General features: G+C 46.9%; 1 protein-coding gene across 12 annotated transcripts in view; it reads left to right on the forward strand.

Annotated features, from left to right (window-relative positions):
- The first annotated feature begins 407 nt into the window (after positions 1–407).
- FAM193B (family with sequence similarity 193 member B) overlaps positions 408–21236 on the forward strand; it is a 32163-nt gene continuing 11334 nt past the window's right edge. For 2 of the 12 annotated variants that reach the window (XM_059418385.1, XM_059418387.1), the window contains exons 1-5: positions 408–665; positions 14308–14550; positions 15368–15596; positions 16831–17218; positions 20743–20944. In XM_059418385.1, coding sequence (XP_059274368.1) covers positions 456–665; positions 14308–14550; positions 15368–15596; positions 16831–17218; positions 20743–20944 — 1272 coding nt within the window. In that variant the 5' untranslated portion in view covers positions 408–455. Of the gene's footprint in view, positions 666–1545; positions 1729–6733; positions 6795–12776; positions 12840–14307; positions 14551–15367; positions 15597–16830; positions 17219–20742; positions 20945–21236 lie in introns of those variants that run through there. The other 10 variants (XM_059418386.1, XM_059418388.1, XM_059418391.1 and 7 more) reach the window with 9 other exon arrangements.

Here is a 21236-nt window from a genome sequence, read left to right on the forward strand (position 1 = left end):
AGCCTTGATTTTCTCCCCTGCAAAATGGGAATGACCGTACCTGCCTCGCCGGGTGAGTGCGAGGAGTCGGAGGGTGGGTGTGAAAGTACTCTAGAAATTCATTCATTCATTCATCCACTTAACAATTACTAAGCGCCCAGGGCCGGGCAGCACGGTTCCCACAGCGACCACCCTTGCCGGGCGCAGGTCGCACCGGGTTCTCACACTCGGAGAACTCAGGTGACCTTATTCAAAATGGCGCAGGCAGCCTCCTCGGGGGCTAGTGCGGCGGCGCGGACGCCGCGCCCTATGACCTGCTGGCAGCAGCAGAGGGGGGAGCCGGGCGCCGCCATATTGGCTGTTGTCCTGCGAGGGGAGCGGCGGCGGCGGCGGCGGCGGCGGCGGCGGCGGCGGCGGCGGCGGCGGCGGCGGCGGCGGCGGCGCGAGTGGAGCGAGGGAGCGGCGCGAGCAGCAGCATGACTCGGAGGCGGAGCAGGCCGAGCGGCGGCGCGGGCCGGCGCGAGCGGATGCGGGCCGCGGGGCAGCAGAAGCCCCAGGCTCCCGAGCCCCCGCCGCCGCCGAGCCTGGAAGCGGGAGCGGGTGCAGGGCCCTCGGAGGCTCCCGTGGAACCGGACCGCGACGGCCCCAGGGAGGAGGACGAGCCCAAGTTGGCGCCTGGACCGCAGGTAGGAGCGAGCTAGGGGAGTCCGGCTGCTCTGGCACTTTCACCTCCCGGGAGCGGGGCCGGGGTGAGCTTGGGGATGGACCATCCTCCACTGGCTGGGGCTGAGGCGGGAGTGGAGGCTGGACCCTTCTCTCCAAGCCGAAGCGTGGTCCGTCCTGTCCTGTGTCCAGGGCTGCCTGCCCTCTCCCGCCGCCTCCGGGCTGGAGCAAGGGCTTAAACCTTCTGGTCGTATATCCACACTGGGACTGGGCTCTGCTCCTGAGGCCACAGCTCAGCTCTCTGCCCTTCACCTCCCCCTGGGCCCACCTGCTCCCCCACCTACCCACAGGCTGGGGCGCTGTGCCCTGGAAGGCTGCAGCCTCTTCCCTCTCCCCACCCCGGGAGCGGCCCCACCCTTTCCCCTTAGTGCCTGCAGCCACTGCCCCCTGAGCAGCTGTGTGCCCCCAGCACGTCTCCAGTGGCCTCCCGCTTCTCCCTGCCCAGCTGAGCAGTTGGAGCAGCCAGTCAGGCCGCCCAGAAGACTATTTGGTGGGGCTCCTGCGCTGAAGCATAAACTAGCAAAGCCTGCCCTTTCTTCCCTCTCTACCTCTGACCCCACAAGGTGGCCTACCCCAACCCTCGGACCCCCGGCTTTGGTGAATCCTGCTAAGAGTGAGCAGTAGCAGGACTCAGCAAAGCTTCCAGCTTGCCACCTGGAAGAAGGTCACTTTCTTTTGAGCAAAGGAGATAATGGGAGGTACCCTACCAGTGTTCCTGAGAGCCCGGGGTGGCACAAACCACAGCTGCTCTGGGAGGGTTGTGGCACCTGGGGCTGGGTGGCTCGCCCTAAGCTTGCTCTGACGAAAGAGTTTTGAGTTGGTCTTTTGGCTGAGCCTGCCAAGGAAGGCAGGCTCCTGCAGGAGTTTTGGAGGGTCGGATGCAGCGCCGGATGAGGATGAGGCGTGGCGGAAGATGCGTTTGGCTCTGCAGACACTGCATCGGGCAGCAGGGGACTCTGGGAGGCTGGTGCAGCCAGAAGGCATGGCTCTTGACAGCCTTCTAGTAGAATCTCTGGAATTGTGCATGTGAGTGGGGATGCCATTTGGGGAACCATTCCCAGAAAGCCTTCCCTGCCTTCCCAATTGCGTCAGGTGCCCCCTTTGTGCCCATAGACCCCTGTGCCTCCTTTGGTAGCACTCCCCATTCTTCATGGAGACATTCTGTTGATGTATCTGTTCCCTGCACTGCACTGTGAACTCCACAGGGGCACGGACTATGTCATCTATCTCTTATCCTCCATGCCTAGCCCTGGGCCTTGCTGACACTGAGTAGAAATAACTAGGTGAATGAGAGAGAATGAATCCGTTGAGGACCTGCGCTTATTGTAACCCAGTTTTGATGCTGGTATCCTTTGTGTTTCAGATCACAATAAGATTTTTAATTAATGAAAATGTCACCACTTATTGAGTGTCAGAAGGCCCACCTTCACCCTGAGCCCCTACCCTGGGAATCAGCTCCCCTGTTTGGACCCCACCCTTGCCTGGTCTAACTTTAGACCCTGAACCTGCTTCCCCTTCTAGCTTTCCTCTTTCTCTTCTCTGGGCCACCCTGGGAATGCTATTATCCAAAAGGGGAGCATTAAGGTAGGGAGAGCCAGGGGAGCTATTGTCTTCTCTCCTTCTCACTCACCAGCAACACTTTAAGGTCCCCTTCCACTTAGCTAGGTTATAGTATTCATGGCCAGAATTTTGGATAATGGCTTAAGTATTTAGTTTTTATTTAGGACACAGCTTTCCTAAGAACTATAAGCTTCATTATCTGCTCCACTGCTTGACCTGCCAGTTCATTAATTTATTAGTGCCAGATGCTTTATATATACTTCGAATCTTTTCACCACCCCTGTTCTTTCCTCAGTATTTAATATAGTTGTGATGAGTTAACTATTGGTTTAATTATTGGTCTGCTTTTGCTGCATAAACTCTGAGAGTGCAGGAACCACGTCAGTCACTCTTGTACCCCTATGTCTGTGGTTAACAGATGTTTAATGAATGAACTGAAAGATATAAATACTATTTCCCCATTTTTCAGATGAAGAAACAGAAACTCAGAGCAAGAAAACATTTGCTCATATATCTTCCACCATAGGTCTCAGTGCCTTCTGCCCTCCAAAAAAAGGATACTCTTTTTTGTACTGTGCGGGGTTTAACAAGGCCTTTTTTTTTTTTTTTTTTTTTTTTTTTAATATACTATAGCCACAAAGAGGTGAAACAAACTGACGAACTCTCTTCTGATTGTGTCCCACTTTTTTGCTGGGGAGGGGGTTTCTTAATCCAGAAGCAGGCTTTTGTGCCCTGGTGAAAAGCACCTGCTGAAAGGGTTGGGGTCCTTGTTCTGCCCACTAGCAAGCCTTTGATGAGGATCTCTGTCTCCCACTGCCACTTAAAATTCTCTGTGTACACAGAGTGGGCACGTAAGGTGAAACTCTGTGTTGCATGCCAAACTAAAGCCAAAGACAGCAAATAGGACTACTTGTAGTCCACAGACACGTTCTGAAGCCCCACGTCACACATTGTTTTATTTTTATTTTAATTTAAGCCAATGTTTTAAAAACCATAAGATTCCTACAAACTGGATTTGTGCCATTTCTTAAAACTCTAAAAATCTGGTGTTGCTGGGCCCACATTTCTGTAAGACAGTAATCTGCAGTCTCTGAATAGTGTCTGCCCCTAATATGAAGGACACCTGATCTGTGCCAGGCCCTGGGTTAGCTGGGAATGCAGAAGTGAATCAGATGTGGTCCCTGCCCACAAAGGGCTCATGGTCCAGAGAACACGTATACAGTAATTGAGTTAGGCTGGAAGAGCCAGGATTCCTGAGTTCAGGTTTGAAGGCCACTCTGGTTCCATCCTGTCCCCTTTGCTCATTTGCATAATTTGTTCACATTTAAATGCAGAACCTTAAGCTGGCCTATTTGGGATCCCAAAAGCCCTTCCAGTTGTTTGAGGTCACTAAACTGCATTGATCTGTTTACTTAAACAACCCAAATCCTCATTTACTAAATAAGACTAAAACAGTTACTACCTTATTAACAAAGGAAAAAAAAAAAAAGAAAGAAAAACAACTCACAAAGCAGCTGAATAAGGCAGTAGTGAGAAATAGTGTTTAGTATTCCAGACTTGGGGTGAACTCCCAAGCTCAGTCTCTAACTTTGTGACTCTGGGCATGTTTTTTCCTCTTCTGAGCCTCATCAGCAATGTCATGAGAGAATGTGGAGCAACCCACGTAGCACCAAGTACATCGAGGCTCCTGAGGCAAGAGCAGGAGTCGGAGATAGTTGGAACTGTGCCAGATGGCCATCCAAAGCCTGAGTGTTCTCACCTGCCAGTTCTGCTGTCTGTCTTTTGGCCTCTCTCGGACCGCTCAGCCTGCAGTCCAGGTGCATACTCAGTAAACCCTCAGGAGACTTGCCAGACTGTAAACCAGCAGTTGGAGCTGGTTGAGCTCATCTTGTCCTTCCCATCTCTCATCTTTCTACAGCACCTGCTGAGACCTGCCCAGCCCAGTTTAAAGAGACTCTAGAGACCTGGTTCCCCACTGCTCAGAGTTAAACCTGCTCCCTCAAGAGACTGGAGCAGAGGATCAGTCAATATCTTTATTGAAACCATCTCATTATGTTTAATCCACTCAGCAAGCATTATGACCTTTATTTTGGGCACACAGATGAATAAGATAGTTGCTCTAACCAGAGACCTCTCTCAAAATCACTGCAAACCCAGTCTAGACACTTTCATTGCAAGTAATGATATGGGCAGTGGGGGGTGGGGAAACCCTGCCACCTCTGGTTCTTCTCTGTAAGCCAGTAGAGATTCTCTATGTAGAAATGCTAAAAGGCCTTTGAAGATGAAGACTTACTTGCTAAGATTGCTTAATTTTTAAATTCCTTAAAAAGTTTTTATTTTTTAAAAAAGTTTATTTTTAATTTTCTTAAAATGTCCCAGATCTATAAACTTAATATCTGGTATTAAATAGCCTATTAATATCCTGACACCTTTATATCCTGAACCTAGAAGTTTTGAGAGCAAGGGCTATGTTTTAATTTATTTGTGGGGTATTCATTGTACATGGTCCTTATGTGCTCAATAAGTGGCTGTTAAACCAAAGTATAATAAAAAAAGTAAAAGTGAGGTTTCTTCCACTTTGTTCTTCCCACCCTCTACTGCTGGGCAGGGCTGGCCATCATTCATTCATTTAGGCCCATTACACACACACCACACCCAGTCTCCCTCTCACCTGACCTGGTGTTAATTTATTCTGCAAACACTAATGGATGCCTGATCTGTGCCAGGCCCTGGGCTAGCTGGGGATGCAAAGGTGAATCAGTCCCTGCCCACGTGTATTTATTAATTGTAGTTGGGCTACAATCGAGTGAAGGTTCAAGTCTTAGATCCTAGTACATGGCCTTTGGAAGAGTTTTAGCCTTTTTAGTTTGTTTTCTCCTATGTGTGACAGTGGTGCCAGGTTCCCTTTAGGGCAGCAAGTACTGTATGTCAAGCACTTAGCACAAGTGGCAGTCATGATTATTACAGATACTTGGTATGGGAGATGCACAGAAATAATAGTCCAGAGAAGGCTTATCAGAACTAATGTTTCAAGGTTGAGTAGCAGTTCCTTTAGAAGGGATGGTGGGAGAAAATATCTAAACAAAAAAAGACCCAGAGGCGAGAACTGCCCAACTCAGGTAGAGTAGCATGCGGTCAGGCTGGAGAGGTTATCAAGGTTCTACAAAACCACACCAAGAAGTTTGGGCTTTATCCTGCAGGCAGTGAAGAATCAGTGAAAGCTTCTAAATAAGAAAGTGAACATGATGTTCTTGGGTAAATTCGTTGAGAGCATGAGAGGAAGCCATCTCAGTGCAAGAAGCAGCTGTGATTGCTTGATTCTACCTCTCCCTCACCCCAGCCTAACTAATCATCAGATCCCCGGTGCTTTGCTGGACCCTGTCCCAGACCTACAGAATCAGAGTCTCTAGGTCTGGAGCCCAGGAATCTGTGGTTGCTAAACCTCCCAAAGTGATTCTATTGTGTGGCTGGGTCTGGGAAATGCTGAGTTGAGGGCGGCATGGGGAAGCTTTGCGGAAGCCTAGGATGTTTTTCAAAGAATGAGGCTTCCCAGAGAGGGGAGCTTTTCCATAAGCAGGAATAGAAACAGCCTTAGTTTTAAAAACAAAACAGACTTTCCCCAGTTTTCCATTTGTTGCCCCATAAAGCTATTCTGCAACTGCTAATCTTCCTTTGTGTGTCCAAACACTTACCTATGCCCATTTGGTGCTACCATCTCTGCTGAACAGTTGGGATGCAGTAAATCATGAGGCACAGGTCCTGCCCTTCGGTGTCTTAGTGTTCTGGGGAAGACAGATTTCAAAAACAGATACATAGATGATAAGCTCTATTCAAGAGGTACATAAGAAATTTTAGGACATTCCACAGCAAAGCACAGTTTATTCTGCCTATGGACTTAGGAGGAGGTAACACTCAAATTGTGCAAGGAAGAGGCAGAGGGAAAAGCATGAGTGAAGATATAAGTGCTTTATGTATTTGAGGAGAGAAACAGATATTAGGGAAAGGAATGGTTAATGATTCTTCTGGCAGGATGTGCAGAGCAGAAAAGGACTGAGGAGAGGAGGTCTTACATCTCGGGAAAGGCCCTGTGTTTGTACCCTTTGGTTCTGTCCCCATGGTTCCCCCCCATCCTTCAACCTATAGGTAGATGAACATGCTACAGTCCTAGACCATATCCCTTTAGACCCTCCTCAAGGCTCTCAGCTCTCCAGCTCCCTTTGTGGTTCCCCCTCCATTCTGAAATGAATAGACCTCTTCATCTACTCTGGAAAGTGATAAAGGGAAACTGAGGCAAAAAGAAGGGCCCTAAAATACTGAAGGATCTTACTAGGAAGTTGTAGCCATAAATTGTGGATGGGAGGGTACAAAGGGGCCTTGAAGGTCACCTGTCTAGTCCTCTGTCCTGTGCTTCAAGTAATAACTTTGGATTGGGCAAGTCTCACTTAGTAAGTTTCCCTGTCATTTCTTCCAGGACAGAAGAGGAAAGAAACTAACGGGTATTGAGCACCTACTGTGTGCCAGGCCCAGGCCAGGTACTTTACATAATTTATTTCCTTCTGTCCTCACAACTTTGTGAAGTATGGTTTTATTCTCATTTCATAAATGAGGAAATTGAGGCTCAAAGAAATTGAGTAATAATTCAAGATCATACTGAAATGGCAGAACTCGGATTTGAACTTGCAACAGTATGTCTCCAAAGTTCATACTCTTCCACCCATAAGAAACCTGTACTGGGGTGACAGAGTAGGTAATAACGGTTTGCCTGAAATTCTAGGTTGATAATAGTAGTTTACACCTTCTGGTGGCTGATTGCACCCAGGAAGCAGGTTCAACAGGTGAGCCAGCCTGGGGGGCAGCGGGGAGGCCACTGGGGTCAGAGAGACTCGCTGCCCTATCCTTGACTGAGCTTGTACAACCAGAGAGTATTCTCCACAAACCAGCTAGTATAAAACAGCTGTTCTTTCAGGAAGGAACTGAGCCAACAGCCTGAGTGGGAGTTTGGGTGAAAGCTCCAGGGCATTGTGGTACAGTTATATGACCTCCTTAAGTATTAACTTTAGCACTGATACCCTTTTATCAGTGACCCAGAGTGACAGCTATGCTGTTGGCATAGCATACCCAGGAAAGGACTGTCTTTAGAGTCTGTCCTTTGTGTAGAGCAACTGAAGTGGAGCCAGGTGGGCTTTAAGCATTTGTTCATTTATTCAGTCAGTGTCTGCTATGTGTCCAGTCCACGCCAAGCCTAGGTTCTTGGGCACACTTAAATGACCAGGATGTACTCCCTGCCCCCAAAGAGTTCTCATTCCTCCAGGGGTTTGAGGCAGACAGAATATGTCTGTGGCACAGTATAATAGGTGCTATAGTAAAAGAATTATTTCTCTCCTTAGCCTGGTCCAGCAAAAACTGCATTATCCTTTTACCAAGATCTCAGGGCATGAGTACAAATTTGCTTAGGAGTAGAACTGAGATACTGAGGCTTTCAGGGCAAGGTGTGTTGGAGGAGCTGTATAAATGGAACCTGAGATTGTTGGGTGTTGCGCATGGAAGTGAAACACAGAGAGGTCACCTGGGGCCAAGAAATGAAACGCAGGGGCCAGAAGGTGTCATGGTAGTGAGTGCAACCAGAAAGGAGCCAGGAGATTAAAGAGAGACCAGGGTAGGAAAGAGGAGCTAAAGGAAGGAGTTCCTCAAACTGGATAAGTATGTGAGAAGGCACATAATAAGCTTACATAAACTAGAGAAGCCTAGTGTCCTGGTTGGACGGTTGTTTTCATTTGTGTATTACTTTGTTATGTTAGTTTTAATTGGGTGTCATTGTAATTTGTGTTCCTGCCTGATTCTCCAAAATGAAGCATCTGGGCGTTTGGGAGTATTGACAACCCCATGCAAGAACCTGCCTGGTTTAAGCATGTGTTCTTGGGCAGGGATTCTGTATCATTTGATGTTTCCCAGCACCTAGTACAATGAGAATGGGCTCTGAGCATGTTCATTGAATGAGGGAAGGAATGGGTGAATGGAAAAGTAAGTGGCAATGACTGGGCTGATGAGCTTTGCTAGGCTAGGGATTAGTCATTTTTCTCTGCTTCTAGAAGGAAATTTTGGCTGCTTCTGTTGTCCTCTGTCTGCCTTGGAGTTGGGTGCCTTGAGAATAGAGTGCTCTAATGGGATCATTTCAGAATAGAACTTGGAAGCTATTGCAGGGCCACTGGTTAGATACAGCACACGTCTTGGGGGAATCCTCTGCAAATGTACACAAACTCTTGGGGTTAAAAGGACTCCATGAGAGGAATGAGAGCAGGTTTAGTGCTGGATATTAGATCCACCTTCAGAGCAGACCTTGATAGCTGCCTGTTCTGGTGACCTGGATTATTCCCCAGCAATTCCCAAATTGTGGACAGAAAGGTGAAATGGAAAATTTATTCATGCCTCCAAAGAGCTATCCAGATGTGCCAGAAATGCTATCATTCTTCATAGTGACTGTTGCTCAATGTGCACCCGCCAGATGACAGGAGCCTTTAGAGGCTTTACATTAGCAGTTCTCAAAGTGTTTGGTCTGAGGCCCTTTTACACTCCTAAAAATTACTGGGGACCCAAAAGGACTTTCTTTTGTTGGTTTTATCTATTGGTACTTACCAAATTAAGTATTAAAACTGAGAAAGCTTAAAAATATTTTAACTAATTTTTTAAGAATAACAATATTAAGCCTATCATGTTAACATGAATATTTTTTTTAATGAAAAATACATTTTCCAAAAAAAATAGAAGAATGGTCTCATTTTCATTTTTTCAAATTTCCTTGTCTGGCTTAATAAAAAGAAGCTGATGCTCATATATGTTTTTGTATCCCGTCTGTTGCAGTACATTGTTTTGAAGTATATTTTAAAAATCTAGCCCCAAATAGATAATGTAGTTGGAAATGGAAGGAGTATTTTAATAGTCTTTTCAGGTGATTGCTGATCTTTGCAATATGGAATCTGAGACCATATCAATGAAGTCTTTATACTCATTTACATTGAAATTTGTCGGTTTATCTAGCACCTTGAAGGGATTTATTTTATTTTTTTTTATTTTTATTTTTTTAACCAGTGCATGTTTCTAAAACATGATGCTTTGCTCATTTGGAAAATAGGCTCACTGAGTTATGTGGCTCTTCCAAATGTTTTTCCATTTCATTTTACAGTGTCAAAAGAATATATCTGTTAATATCACTGTCATTTTTACCAGAAAAGTCTTTAAGTATTGGGAAGCTGTTAAGTTCATGATGATGGATACAAAATTCTAATATCCAAATTTCCAGAATTCTGATTTTTGCCTGAAAGCTTGAATTTTGCCATTGGCCACAAATAAGAAGTTTGTTTTCCTTGAAGTGACAGGCTCGTTTTGTTCATTTTTTGAGAAAATGACTGGCAGTTTCCAAGTCTGAATAACCCACTTGTCAGTCATTCTTTCAAGTAAAAATGATGTTCCGTGAGAAAAATAGGCTTCCTTTTCCTTTGATTTTAACTATTCTTCTCCAGGAAAATCTAGATTATCACAGCATAATGTTTCTCAGGCCAAGACAGAAAAGTTTGGGGCCTGGTCAAGAGAGGGAGCAGAGATAATGATTGTAATGACTGCACACACCACCCCCCTGGGCTGGGAGTGGCCACAGTCTAGGGTTCACCTGGCTCGTTGACTGCCCTGGGGATGTGCATGCTAAAACATGGATCCCTTGTATGAGTAACCCTACACTCTCAGAGATGCTGGTTTTGCCTGGAGTGAAGCCGAATTTAATGTTGGAGATTTTTTGAGCAGATCCCAAATCTAGAAAACCCCTAGAATCTTTCCTTGCTGTCTCTCCCTCCCCCCAAATTTTTTACCTAGAACTAGACATTTATCTGGAGAGGCTCTGAAATTTAAACTGCAGTGAGAAGGAATAATTGCTGCCCGGGGCTATTGGGTTTAAGGATCAGTTCCCTAGACTTTGTGATGAAGAAAAATGGTTGGGTGTTTCATTCATTTGATAAATATTTATTATTCATGTTCTTGTGTGGGAATACTGTGCCTGATGTTAAAATGCAGCTTGAGAACAGCTAGTTGAAAGTCTGAGTTGACTTTGAGGCATAAGAGATCATGATTGCCAGGAATTTGAAAAATGGCAGGAGATTGCATTCAAAGGGAATTCTGAACCAAGAGCTTTTCTCTGCCAAAGGAAAAATTTGCAGAAACACTGGTAGTAGGGCTGCATATAACATCTCCAGTTTCAGGATTCTCACCATTCTGTGGCAGAAGAAAAGAAAATCTCAGAGAAAAAAGTCCCCAGGATCCACCAGGCATTGTATTTGAGGGCAGGCACTAAGGCTTAGGGTTAAAACAGCTTTGGGGGTAGCCCCAAGAATTGCCTGGCCCAGAAGGAAAAACTCAGGTTTATCAAACTCAGGACCATGAGTAACTAGATTCCATTGTAGCTTTTTATTAAGAACAGAATGGGCAGAGGGCCAAGGTAATAGATTGAGTGTCTGTTGCATGGAATCCTTGGACTAACCTTTGCATCTCTAATGTCACTTAATTCTCTGGGCAACCTTATGCAGTGTGAGGTGGTATCATCCCTGCTTCAGTTAGGACCTAATTAGCTTGCCAGGCCTGGTGTTTTTTTCCTTTAACTGGAAAGACAGCTTGTCCTGTAAATTTATTTCCATTGATGGCTAACCTCATTTATTATGTGGACCAGTTTGGCTCTAGGAAGAGCCACATTATTTCCATGAATGAGGCCATCTCATTGTAATCCCCAGGGAATGTGATCTTCCACTCTTCCATGCTTGAGATTGGAACCATTCAGGTGAAGGTCCAGGATGGGAAGATGGCCTTTCTCTCTCTGAGAAGCAAAAATTACAAAATTTCAAGCAGTGTCTTGCTAAGGTATATTGCCACAGCGATACTTAACAAATCTGATTTAGCCATTATTTGCCTAGCTGAGCCCAGGCCCTGTGCTACAGTGAGAGATCCAGACAAGAATCAGACCTGATACTTGCCCTCTAGGAGCGCAACGTAATAGAAGGGACAGGAAATGCAGGTAAAGAAATGAAGTAGAAGGCACAGATTCTGTAAGCAAGGCATAACGTGCTATGCAGATATGGGGAGGGGAGAGGAATTACAAGAGGGACTCTCTATGAAGGCTTTGATGGGGTTGGGTTTAAGCCCTGCCTAACTACTTACTGGTGAAGTTGGGAAGGAAGGGAGTTTGAAGCAGAGGATCCCCTTCAGCAAAGGCATGGGGTAGGGGTAGGAGAATATAGAGAATATTTGGGGAACTTAAAGAATGACTATGGGGTAGAGGACGGAGATTAAGATGTCTAAGTCACCTTAAATTCATTCCACATGAAAGATGTTTGCATTCTTATAAAATACTGTGATTGTATTTTCTATATTTTTCAAGCCTGGTCCTGAATTTAAGTGTTTCCCATCACTCCTGTCATATTCTTAATTAGTATCCAATGTTGAGGCAGTGTATTAATGGGCCTGGTACTGGACTAGGTGCTTTGTCCATTCAATGTTCACAGCCAACCATACAAGTTAGGACTTAATCCCATTTTACAGATGAAGAGACAGAGACTAGAACTTGCCCAGCATCCTACAGCTGGTAAGTGGTGGAGACCCAAGATAAGTGCCAAAGCCAGTTTTAATTCCCCTGCGTCCAGTGCCTCCCACAATTACTTTGGCACTAGGTATAGTCACACTGATCACACATTTAACTTGTAAGAATTCTGTATATGCTTTTAAAAGAGGAAAAAAAAAAAAACCCTACTTATTGAACATTGCCATATGTGTTTTACAGTTGTTATCTTGTTTGTGCCCAGACTATATATACTCTACATCACAGGCTATACAAAGAATTTCAGAATAATTTTACTCAGACAAGATTTTCCTCCTATGTAGTAACTTTAGAACCCAATACCCAAATGAAATGAAACTCTGTTGTAGTAAAACTGTACATGCTGGTGTTTTCCTTAAGACTGTGGTCACCATTAGCACAGGGAAAGGGACTTGGGTGTTGGCCTCACCTCCTCCCTCTGGAGTTGCTATGGCATCTTACAGCTATGAAAAGTTACCTGGGAACACTTCTCAAAAACGCCCCCTTTGCCTGACTTCTCCCAGTACTGTCCTTCTCCATCAGTTTCCCACCCATCCATGAGATACCAGCAGTGGGTTAGAAGCTATATCCTTTTACAGCTGCAGTTCAACAGCTGTCTTGTCCACTGAAATGTTCCCTTGACAGAAACTTTTTAGGCAGTGTCTCACATAGGTTCCACGTTTAAGATTTCTCTCTCTCTGTTACCCTTTTCCGACATCCTTGTTCTTCCCCAGATGTTTCCTTATGTTCCTGGTACTGCTATTTGGTTCCTTTCTTTTTCTAGAAACCAGAGACCGAGGTCAGTGTAATTGTAACATTACAGATTTAAGGATACCCTGATGCCAATTTATTGTGAGAAGGTGATTTTATTTGAGAAAGATGATGGCATTTATTTTCTTGGTAGGTTGAGGATGATTCCCTTATTCCTTTGCTTAGGCCTCTGCAAACACCTGTTACCTAGTGGTGGGTAAGTTTGGAAGGTATATCAGTTAATATAACTATTGCATGTAACAAACCACCCCAAAACTTAATGGCTTAGAACAGCACCATTTATTATTTCTCATGAGTCTCTGGGTTGACTGGGTGTTTCTGTCGATCAGGGCCAGCTTGGCGGATCTCAGCTGGGCTCACTCATGTACCTGATCCACTGGCCAATCAGCAAGGAAGACTCAGATTTCTCCACACATCTCTCACATCACTCCAGCAGCTAGCCTGGTCATGTTCTCATGGCAGGCAGGGGTGCAAGAGTGATCAAGCCCAGCCATGCAAAGAACCAAGTAGAAATGCATACATACTTGTAAAGCTTAAGCTGGGAGCAAATTTGCTAACATCCCATTGGCTAAAGAAAGTGATGTGACCAGTGCCAGTGTCAGAGAAAGAGGGTTCTACAAAGTTGCAGAATAGCCCTGGAAGCAGTGGTGTTGGTGGTATAGAAGCGAGCATAGGAGCTTTCCGAAGCTGCAGAATATAAGAAAGCCACTAATTGGGGTCATTAAATGTAATCTCCCAATCAGTACCCCTCAATATGACATAAAAGCCTATAGACTTATATTTCTATGCCATTTGTCCTAAAAGGAAAAAAAGTCCAAATAATAATTACTGTGTATTGGGACTATGCTTTGAGCATGCTCGGGGCTAGGCACTTTCTCCTTTTATGCATTGAGTCTCACATCAACTCTGCAAGATAGGTAGGAAGTTGGAGTTCAGAAAGTTAAATAACTTGCTCAAGATCACCTAGCTAACATGTGCTCGGTCAGGCATTAGAATGCAGGTCAGTCTGACCCCCAAAGCCCAGGTTCTTTTCACCATGCCTCACTGCCTCTCAGAAGCACCAGGGTCTGCTTTACCTTTTCTCCGTCTCAGTTTTATGTTGAATTAATTCTTTCTGATTAGCTCTGCAAACCCTTCCTCCAAAACGCTGCTGTGCTCCTAATGGAATTCTGCAGCTTTCAGGAAAGCCACACGTTCTCTCAAACTCAACATTAACTGAAAGGATCTTCCCAACCCCCAGGTGGGGATTGGTCTGTGGACTGCAAAGACAGCCCAAGATTTGTGGCCTCTCCCTGACATACCAGAGAAGGAAGGGGACTTTTCTTTAACCTTCAAGATTTGGAGATAATCAGGGCATTTGAGCATGAGCTTTGAAGTCACTTAGGAGTAGCTCACTTAGGAGTTCAACTCCTAATTCAGCCACTCACTAGCTCTATATTCTTGGGCAAGTTACTTAACTTCTCAAAATCTGTTCTTTCGTCTTTAAAGAAAAGAAAAAGGAGTAACACCTAGTTTGCAGATCTATTACAAGGACTAAAATTATGTATAGAAAGTGCCTAACCCAGTGCCTGGCACGTAATAAGTGAAGTTATTAGTATGGTTAATATTATTTCTAAGCAGAGCCTTTCCCCTCCTGGGAAACCCTGTTTCTGTCTGTTGGACAGGTTCCCCCCACCTCCACCCAGTCTGTGCAGACTTGCTGCCTGCTATGTCATCGGGAACGCAAAGGCTGGGAAGAAGGCCCTTCCCAAAATGGACTGGTGTTGCAGGGTGAGAAGCTGCCCCCTGACTTCATGCCAAAGCTTGTCAAGAATCTCCTAGGCGAGATGCCTCTGTGGGTCTGCCAGAGTTGCCGAAAGAGCATGGAGGAAGATGAAAGGCAGACAGGTCGAGAGCATGCAGTGGCGGTAGGTAACGGTTGAGAAGGGGGTCCCTGAATGCAGGAGGGCACCCTGCCCAGAGAGATCAGGCTGTTGAGCTATTCCTTCTCTGCCCTCTCAGGTGGCTCTCCTCCAGCAGCCCCTGCACCCAGTCCCTGAGGGGCTGTTGGGCCGTTTCCAGACAGCAGTAGCAGCTTGGGCTCACAATTGGGGCAAGAACGGAGAGGCTGCAGGCAGCCACCTCGGCCCTGAGGGAGCTTTTGTGGTGTGAGGGCCTGCTTGTAGGTACTGTCAATGGAGATTCTGCCCCTTCTGTGTCACCGTGCTGCCTTCAGCCCTGTGACAGCTTGAAAGCCAACCGGTATGACAAGGATGGCAAAGGTTGGTTTGAGGGTCCACCGTGTGCCTCAGTTAGAAAGCCTCCGAGATGCCCAGGAGCCATCTAAGTGGCATCTCCTGAATCACAGCAGTCAGAATTTTCTTGTTTCTCCTTCCCCCGCAGTCCCTCTCTTACCCCAGGATCGTGTCAACTTACGACTTTGGACTTAAAGACACTTCCTCTCCTTGGCAGCTCTCAGGACTCCCTAAAGGCCCACAGTTGACAGGCAGTCTGTATCTCTACTGTAGTCTCTCTCAACACTATCCACACACTCCACTTTACTGGGAGCATCACTGCTCCTCCCCCAGAAAAGGCCTTGCCCTTGCACCTGGTGTTTTGGGAATTGTACTTTGGCCATGGCACAGGGCTTGGAGGAGGAGGTGCTCCTGAGTAAGTTAAGGCAGCAGAGGGTTGGCTCTGATGTTTGCTGTTTTACCATGAGCCTTTTTCTTCCCCCTTCTCCAGATCTCCTTGTCACACACATCCTGCAAATCACAGTCTTGTGGGGGTGACTCTCATTCCTCTTCGTCCTCCTCTTCATCGTCCTCGTCCTCCTCCTCCTGCCATGGGAACTCAGGGGACTGGGATCCCAGCTCCTTCCTGTCAGCACATAAGCTCTCGGGCCTCTGGAACTCTCCGCACTCCAGTGGGGCCGTGCCGGGTAGCTCACTCGGGAGTCCTTCTACCGTCCCTGGTGAGTCTCTGAGCTCGGGAGAGAGCCAGGCCGCATAAATGTAGAGAGCTATGTTTTTCTAACCACTGTGTTAGACAAACCAGGTCAGTTATTAAAATAAGTAAAAAAGGATCTGTTCTGATGGAAGCAGGGGATACCTAGCCCTTGGCTGTCTCCATGACACTCCTTTCCCCAGAACTCTGAAGTTGAAAAATATTGTCATTGGCTCTGACAGCTTTCCCTTCAGATTCAGGAGAGGACGTGGTAGACACTGGCTGAACAGAAAGTGGAGTCTGGGAGTGTCCTTAGGGAGTTTGGACATCAGCCACCTAACACCTGTCCCCTGCAGCAGCACAGAGGACCCAGGTGCTTTGTCTTCTCAGAACTTCTTTTCTCCACCTAAGGGACACATGTAAAAGCACAAGAAGTTGCTGGTGCAGACTGCCAGAATTATTTGCCAAGGTCACGTTTATATAAGCTTTCTTTATACTCTGAGTTAACCTTTAGATACCCAAAGAAAAATTCTTGGGTTATTGAGGTACTATGTAAATATTCATTAATGTCTATTTCTAAATTGAGGGCTTGAGATGAGTGTAACACTCCATGTTAACTATATTGGAATTAAAATACAGAAGAAGAAGAATAACAAAATTGAGGGCCTGAGTTCTCCAAAGGGGTGCTACTCCCAGAATTGTGGGAGTTGAATAGAATTCCATTTATTTTGATCCATAAGCCAAAGAAGACTCAGCAAAGCCTTTTCGTACTTCTCTGATATTGGGCCACCCCAGAGTCTGGCATACCCTGGCTGCCTCAGTCCTCATGGCCCAGAGGCAGAGCTTTGGCCTGTGGCTCCACTGGCTTCTCTAGACCCTTTTCTGGACCCGAGGAATGCTTACAAGCACGCAAGTCCTGGAGAGACCCCTAGAGAAACCCCAAGAGACAGGACACATATCCCCTATTTGTTTCACAGCAGAGGTGCTGTGGCCTTCCATGGGGTGGGCATTCCTGGGTCCTTCTCTCAGATCTGGGCTCCTCAAGCCTGTCCAACCAAGTTGCTCCCTGCAGGGAAAACTCTCCAGCCCAAGATACTGCTAGACTTTTCAAAAGTTCACATGGTTCACTGTGCTGAGAGGCTGTCCCCAGACAGGTACCCTCTGGTCACAGTAAGCAGGATGTTGTGACAGTGAGCCCTTGGGCTTTCCTTTCTAGGGTCTTGGCTCTCTCTCTGACCTCCTTCTTCCCCATCCATCCACAGGTGAGGTCTTCTCTATCTCGGAGCACCACCGGCACTCAGACCTCACTGCTCCACCTAACAGCCCCACTGGCCACCACCCCCAGCCAGCATCGCTGATCCCGTCTCACCCCGGATCCTTCGGCTCACCACCCCACCCACACCTGCTGCCTGCCACCCCGGCAGCGCCTTTCCCTGCCCAGGCTTCAGAATGCCCTGTTGCCGCTGCTGCCGCCCCCCACACCCCAGGGGTATGTCAGACCCCCCACCTGCCCTCCACCAGCATGCCGCTCCTGAAGATGCCTCCACCATTCTCGGGGTGCAGCCACCCCTGTAGCGGGCACTGCAGCGGGCACTGCAGCGGGCCTCTCCTCCCACCTCCCAGCTCTCAGCAGCTCCCTAGCACTCACAGGTAAGTGAGTGGCACGAAGGGCATACTCCCTGCCAATTTCAGCCTTGAGTTGAGAAACTTTACAAAGCTATCCCCCCTCCCCAGCTCATGATCTCTCTAGGATAGAGAAGTAAATCTTAGAAAATAAAAAAAGGGTAGACTCTGTGTCTTTTGTATAGTTTTTACAATCAGAAGTAGGTGTTTATTGTTTTTTTAAAAACTTGGAGGGGCGCTTTGGTGGCTCAGTCATTAAGCGTCTGCCTTTGTTTCCGGTCATGATCCCAAGGTCCTGGGATCAAGCCCTGCATCAGGCTTCCTGCTCGGCAAGGAAGCCTGCTTCTCCCTCTCCCACTCCCCCTGCTTGTGTTCCCTCTCTCGCTGTGTCTCTCTCTGTCAAATGATAAATAAAATCTTTTAAAAAATAAAAACTTGGAAAAATTCAGAGATGTCTAATGAAGAAAAAATTTCCTCACAACCTAACAATAAACTTTTTTTTTAAAGATTTTTATTTATTTATTTGACAGAGATCACAAGTAGGCAGAGAGGCAGGCAGAGAAAGAGAGGAGGAAGCAGGCTCCCTGCCGAGCAGAGAGCCCGATGCAGGGCTCGATCCCAGGTTAAGCCTCTGCCTTCAGCTCGTCATGACCCTGAGATCATGACCTGAGCTGAAGGCAGAGGCTCAACCTGAGCCACCCAGGCGCCCCAAACTTTTTTTTTTAAGGTTTATTTATTTATTTTGAGAGAGAGAGAGCACACGTGCACGAGCAGGGTGAGGGGCAGAGGGAGAGAAAGAAAATCCATAGGAAGACGCCCCGGAGAGCTCAAGAGCCCAACACAGGGCTCAGTTTCATAACCCTGAGCTCATGACCTGAGCTGAAATCAAGAGTTGGACACCTAACTGACTGACTGCCACCCATGTGCCACGAATGATCAACTTCTTTTTTTTCTTTTTTTAAGAGTTTATTTATTTATTTGACAGAAGAGAGAGATCACAAGTAGGCAGAGAGGCAGGCAGAGAGTGAGAGGGAAGCAGGCTCCCCGATGAGCAGAGAGCCCGATGCGGGTGTCGATCCCAGGACCCTGAGATCATGACCCAAACCGAAGGCAGAAGCCCCAACCCACTGGGCCACCCAGGTGCCCCAGTTTGTAATACTGCAGTATATATTTCTTCTGATGTCTCTGTATATAAATTAGGTCCATGTTTATACATTGTTGTGTAGTTCTTCTTTAACATTATAGATCATTTCCCCAGTTAAGATTCTTCAAAAAAACTTTCAAGTGACCACAAAATGTCTTACTGTATACCTCTAAGCATAATTTATCATTCCCCTGTTTCTGGACATTGGGGCATTCTGATTTTTGTTTCTAAGATTTTATTTATTTGACAGAGAGCGTGAGTACAAGGACACAGAGTGGCAGGCAGAAGGAGAAGGAGGCTCCCCACTGAGCAGGGTGCCCCGACACAACACAGGGCTCAGTCTCAGGACCCTGGGATCATGACCTGAACCAAAGGCAGACGCTTAACCACTGAGCCACCCAGGCACCCCTGGGCATTTCTAGTTTTTAGCCACTAAAAACAAGGCTGTAATAAACGTCCTTGCGCCCAAATCTATATTTGAGTTCGGAAGTACAGGCTTAAGGATTCCCTGAAGTAACTGAGTACTGAGGAAGTTTATAGTAATGGAGATGTGGAAGATAAAATTCTTTGGAGAAGTGTGTATTTTTGTATTATAAATCAGATCTGTGTTTAGTACGCATTTGTATTTTCTCATTGTAAAATCCCACCACCCCAGTACCACCAGTGCTGGCAGTTTTCCTTACAGGTCTTTCCCACACGGTGGTGGTGTCTATAAAGTGTGCAGCTTTTTGTTGTCCTGTTTCACTCAGCTTTCCTTGTTTGGTTCCTATGTGGTCTTCTTGGCCTAAGGCTAGAGAATATTCTCCATAGTATACTTCACTGTTTTCCAGTTGCTGATGATTTAAGTCACCAGTATTTTAACATTGTAAATAATCTCTCTAAAGATGGCTTTGCTTAAAGCTTTTTCCTCTTTTGTGTTTTTTTCTCCTTGGAATAGGTCCCTCAGAAAGAAAGAAGTTCTTAGTTTAAAGGTTGTCAAAATGTCTTTTTTGAGGATTTTTTTTTTTTTTAAGATTTTTATTTATTTATTTGACAGACAAATCACAAGTAGGCAGAGAGGCAGCAGAGGGAGAGGAGGAAGCAGGCTTCCCACTGAGCAGAGAGCCTGATGCGGGCTAGATCCCAGGACCCTGAGATCATGACCTGAGCCGAAGGCAGCGGCTTAACTCACTGAGCCACCCAGGTGCCCCGGGGATTCTTAATACACATTGAAAAATTGCTTTCCAAAGGGCTCTCCAAATTGATGTAACCACCAATCTTGGGGTGCTAGTGTCTTCTTATTTTCAGCAGCACTGGGTGCTTTGATTTTGCTAATGTGGGTGAGAAATGGTTAGTTTGGATTCAGCTTCTCTGAGTACCACTGATAATGGTTTCTGCCCCTTGTTTTCTACTTCTTGCTCTATAGACTGCCCTTGAGAGCCAAGCCGCCTCACTGCTCCTCACCCTGCCATTTCTCTTAGCTCCCACCCCTTGTCCCCAGCCCAGGGCACTCCAGCTTCTAACCCAGGGCTTTTGTTCTTCCGGCTCCAATTATGGGACTTCGTGGGCCCAGGTCTTTTCTTACCCTGAAAAAATGGGCTGTATTACTTGATGCCCCCAGTGCATCCTCAAGTCCAGAGGCAAAGCAGTACAGTGGGAGGGCATGAACTTTGCAAGGCACAGGCTGAGTCCTAGCCACTCTTTGAGCAAAACAGTTAAGCACTCGGACTCTTAAAGTTACTTCCACTGTAGGATGGGGGTAGCAACATCTATTTTGGAGGACTTGGGAGATGCTTAGAAATAATAATGCTAATTAGAGTACCAGACCCAAACAGTAAAATCACTCTTAGAGTCTGGGCCACATGGAACAATTCCTTTCCTAACTATAAGGCCCCACATGAAGGCAGCTCTACCCACTGGGGCAGACTCCATCGAAGAACCTTAGAGGATGAAATTGACCTCAGCCTCCTTCGGATGCTCCAGGGTAGCCATCGGCCCACTAATCTGTTTGGATACCTACTTACTGAGCACGTGCTGTGTACAGTGCTGTTATGCTCCACACTGGGACCTAAATATAGCATAGTTCCTACCCTTAGAGAATGCAGTCTGCTCTGAGAAACAGGTGGGCAAACAGACCATCAGAGTAAAGTGTGATATACAGTAGCATAGAGAGGTATACACGCCCACTGTGTGACCCTCCAAGAGGGCCACACAGTGGGTGCAGGCACAGGGCCTGAGAGACAGCGAGGGTGTTGGCTTTGTTACTGTGAGAAATACTGATATGACCTGACTGCCTTGGCCTTTGTGGGATGAGGCAGACGAAGGGTATTCGGAACTGCAGTGGTGGGGGTGCTTCCCCAGGCTCCTGCTGCGGCCTGCTCCTTCCCTGCCCTCCCTCACCTGTGGGCTTGTCTTTCTCCCCCATCAGCAGGGACCCTGGGTGCAAGGGACACAAGTTTACACACAGTGGTCTGGCCTGCCAGCTGCCCCAGCCCTGCGAAGCAGATGAGGGCCTGGGTGAAGAAGAGGACAGCAGCTCAGAGCGCAGCTCCTGCACCTCATCCTCCACTCACCAGAGAGATGGAAAGTTCTGTGACTGCTGCTACTGTGAGTTCTTCGGCCACAATGCGGTGAGTGAACCTGCCCAGGCCAGAGAGGGCTGGGGGCCAGTCAAGGTGAGCCAAAGGAGCTGCTCTCCCCAGAGACACCCCCACCCCCCCACTCTCCTACCCCCCCTACCCCCCACCCCCACCCCCCCACTCACAGGGATAACCACCACACTGGGACCCTCTGAGTCCTCGCAGCCTGTGTCCGCTCACTTGATCCTTACAGCACATTGGTGAGGTAGGGATTTTTAAACACCTTGCTACCTTTGCTTTTTTCATGGTTTCTCTTAAGATTGACTTTTTTTCCTTAGGCAAA

Source organism: Mustela nigripes, chromosome 12 (genome assembly GCF_022355385.1).
Source record: "Mustela nigripes isolate SB6536 chromosome 12, MUSNIG.SB6536, whole genome shotgun sequence".
NCBI lineage: Eukaryota > Metazoa > Chordata > Mammalia > Carnivora > Mustelidae > Mustela > Mustela nigripes.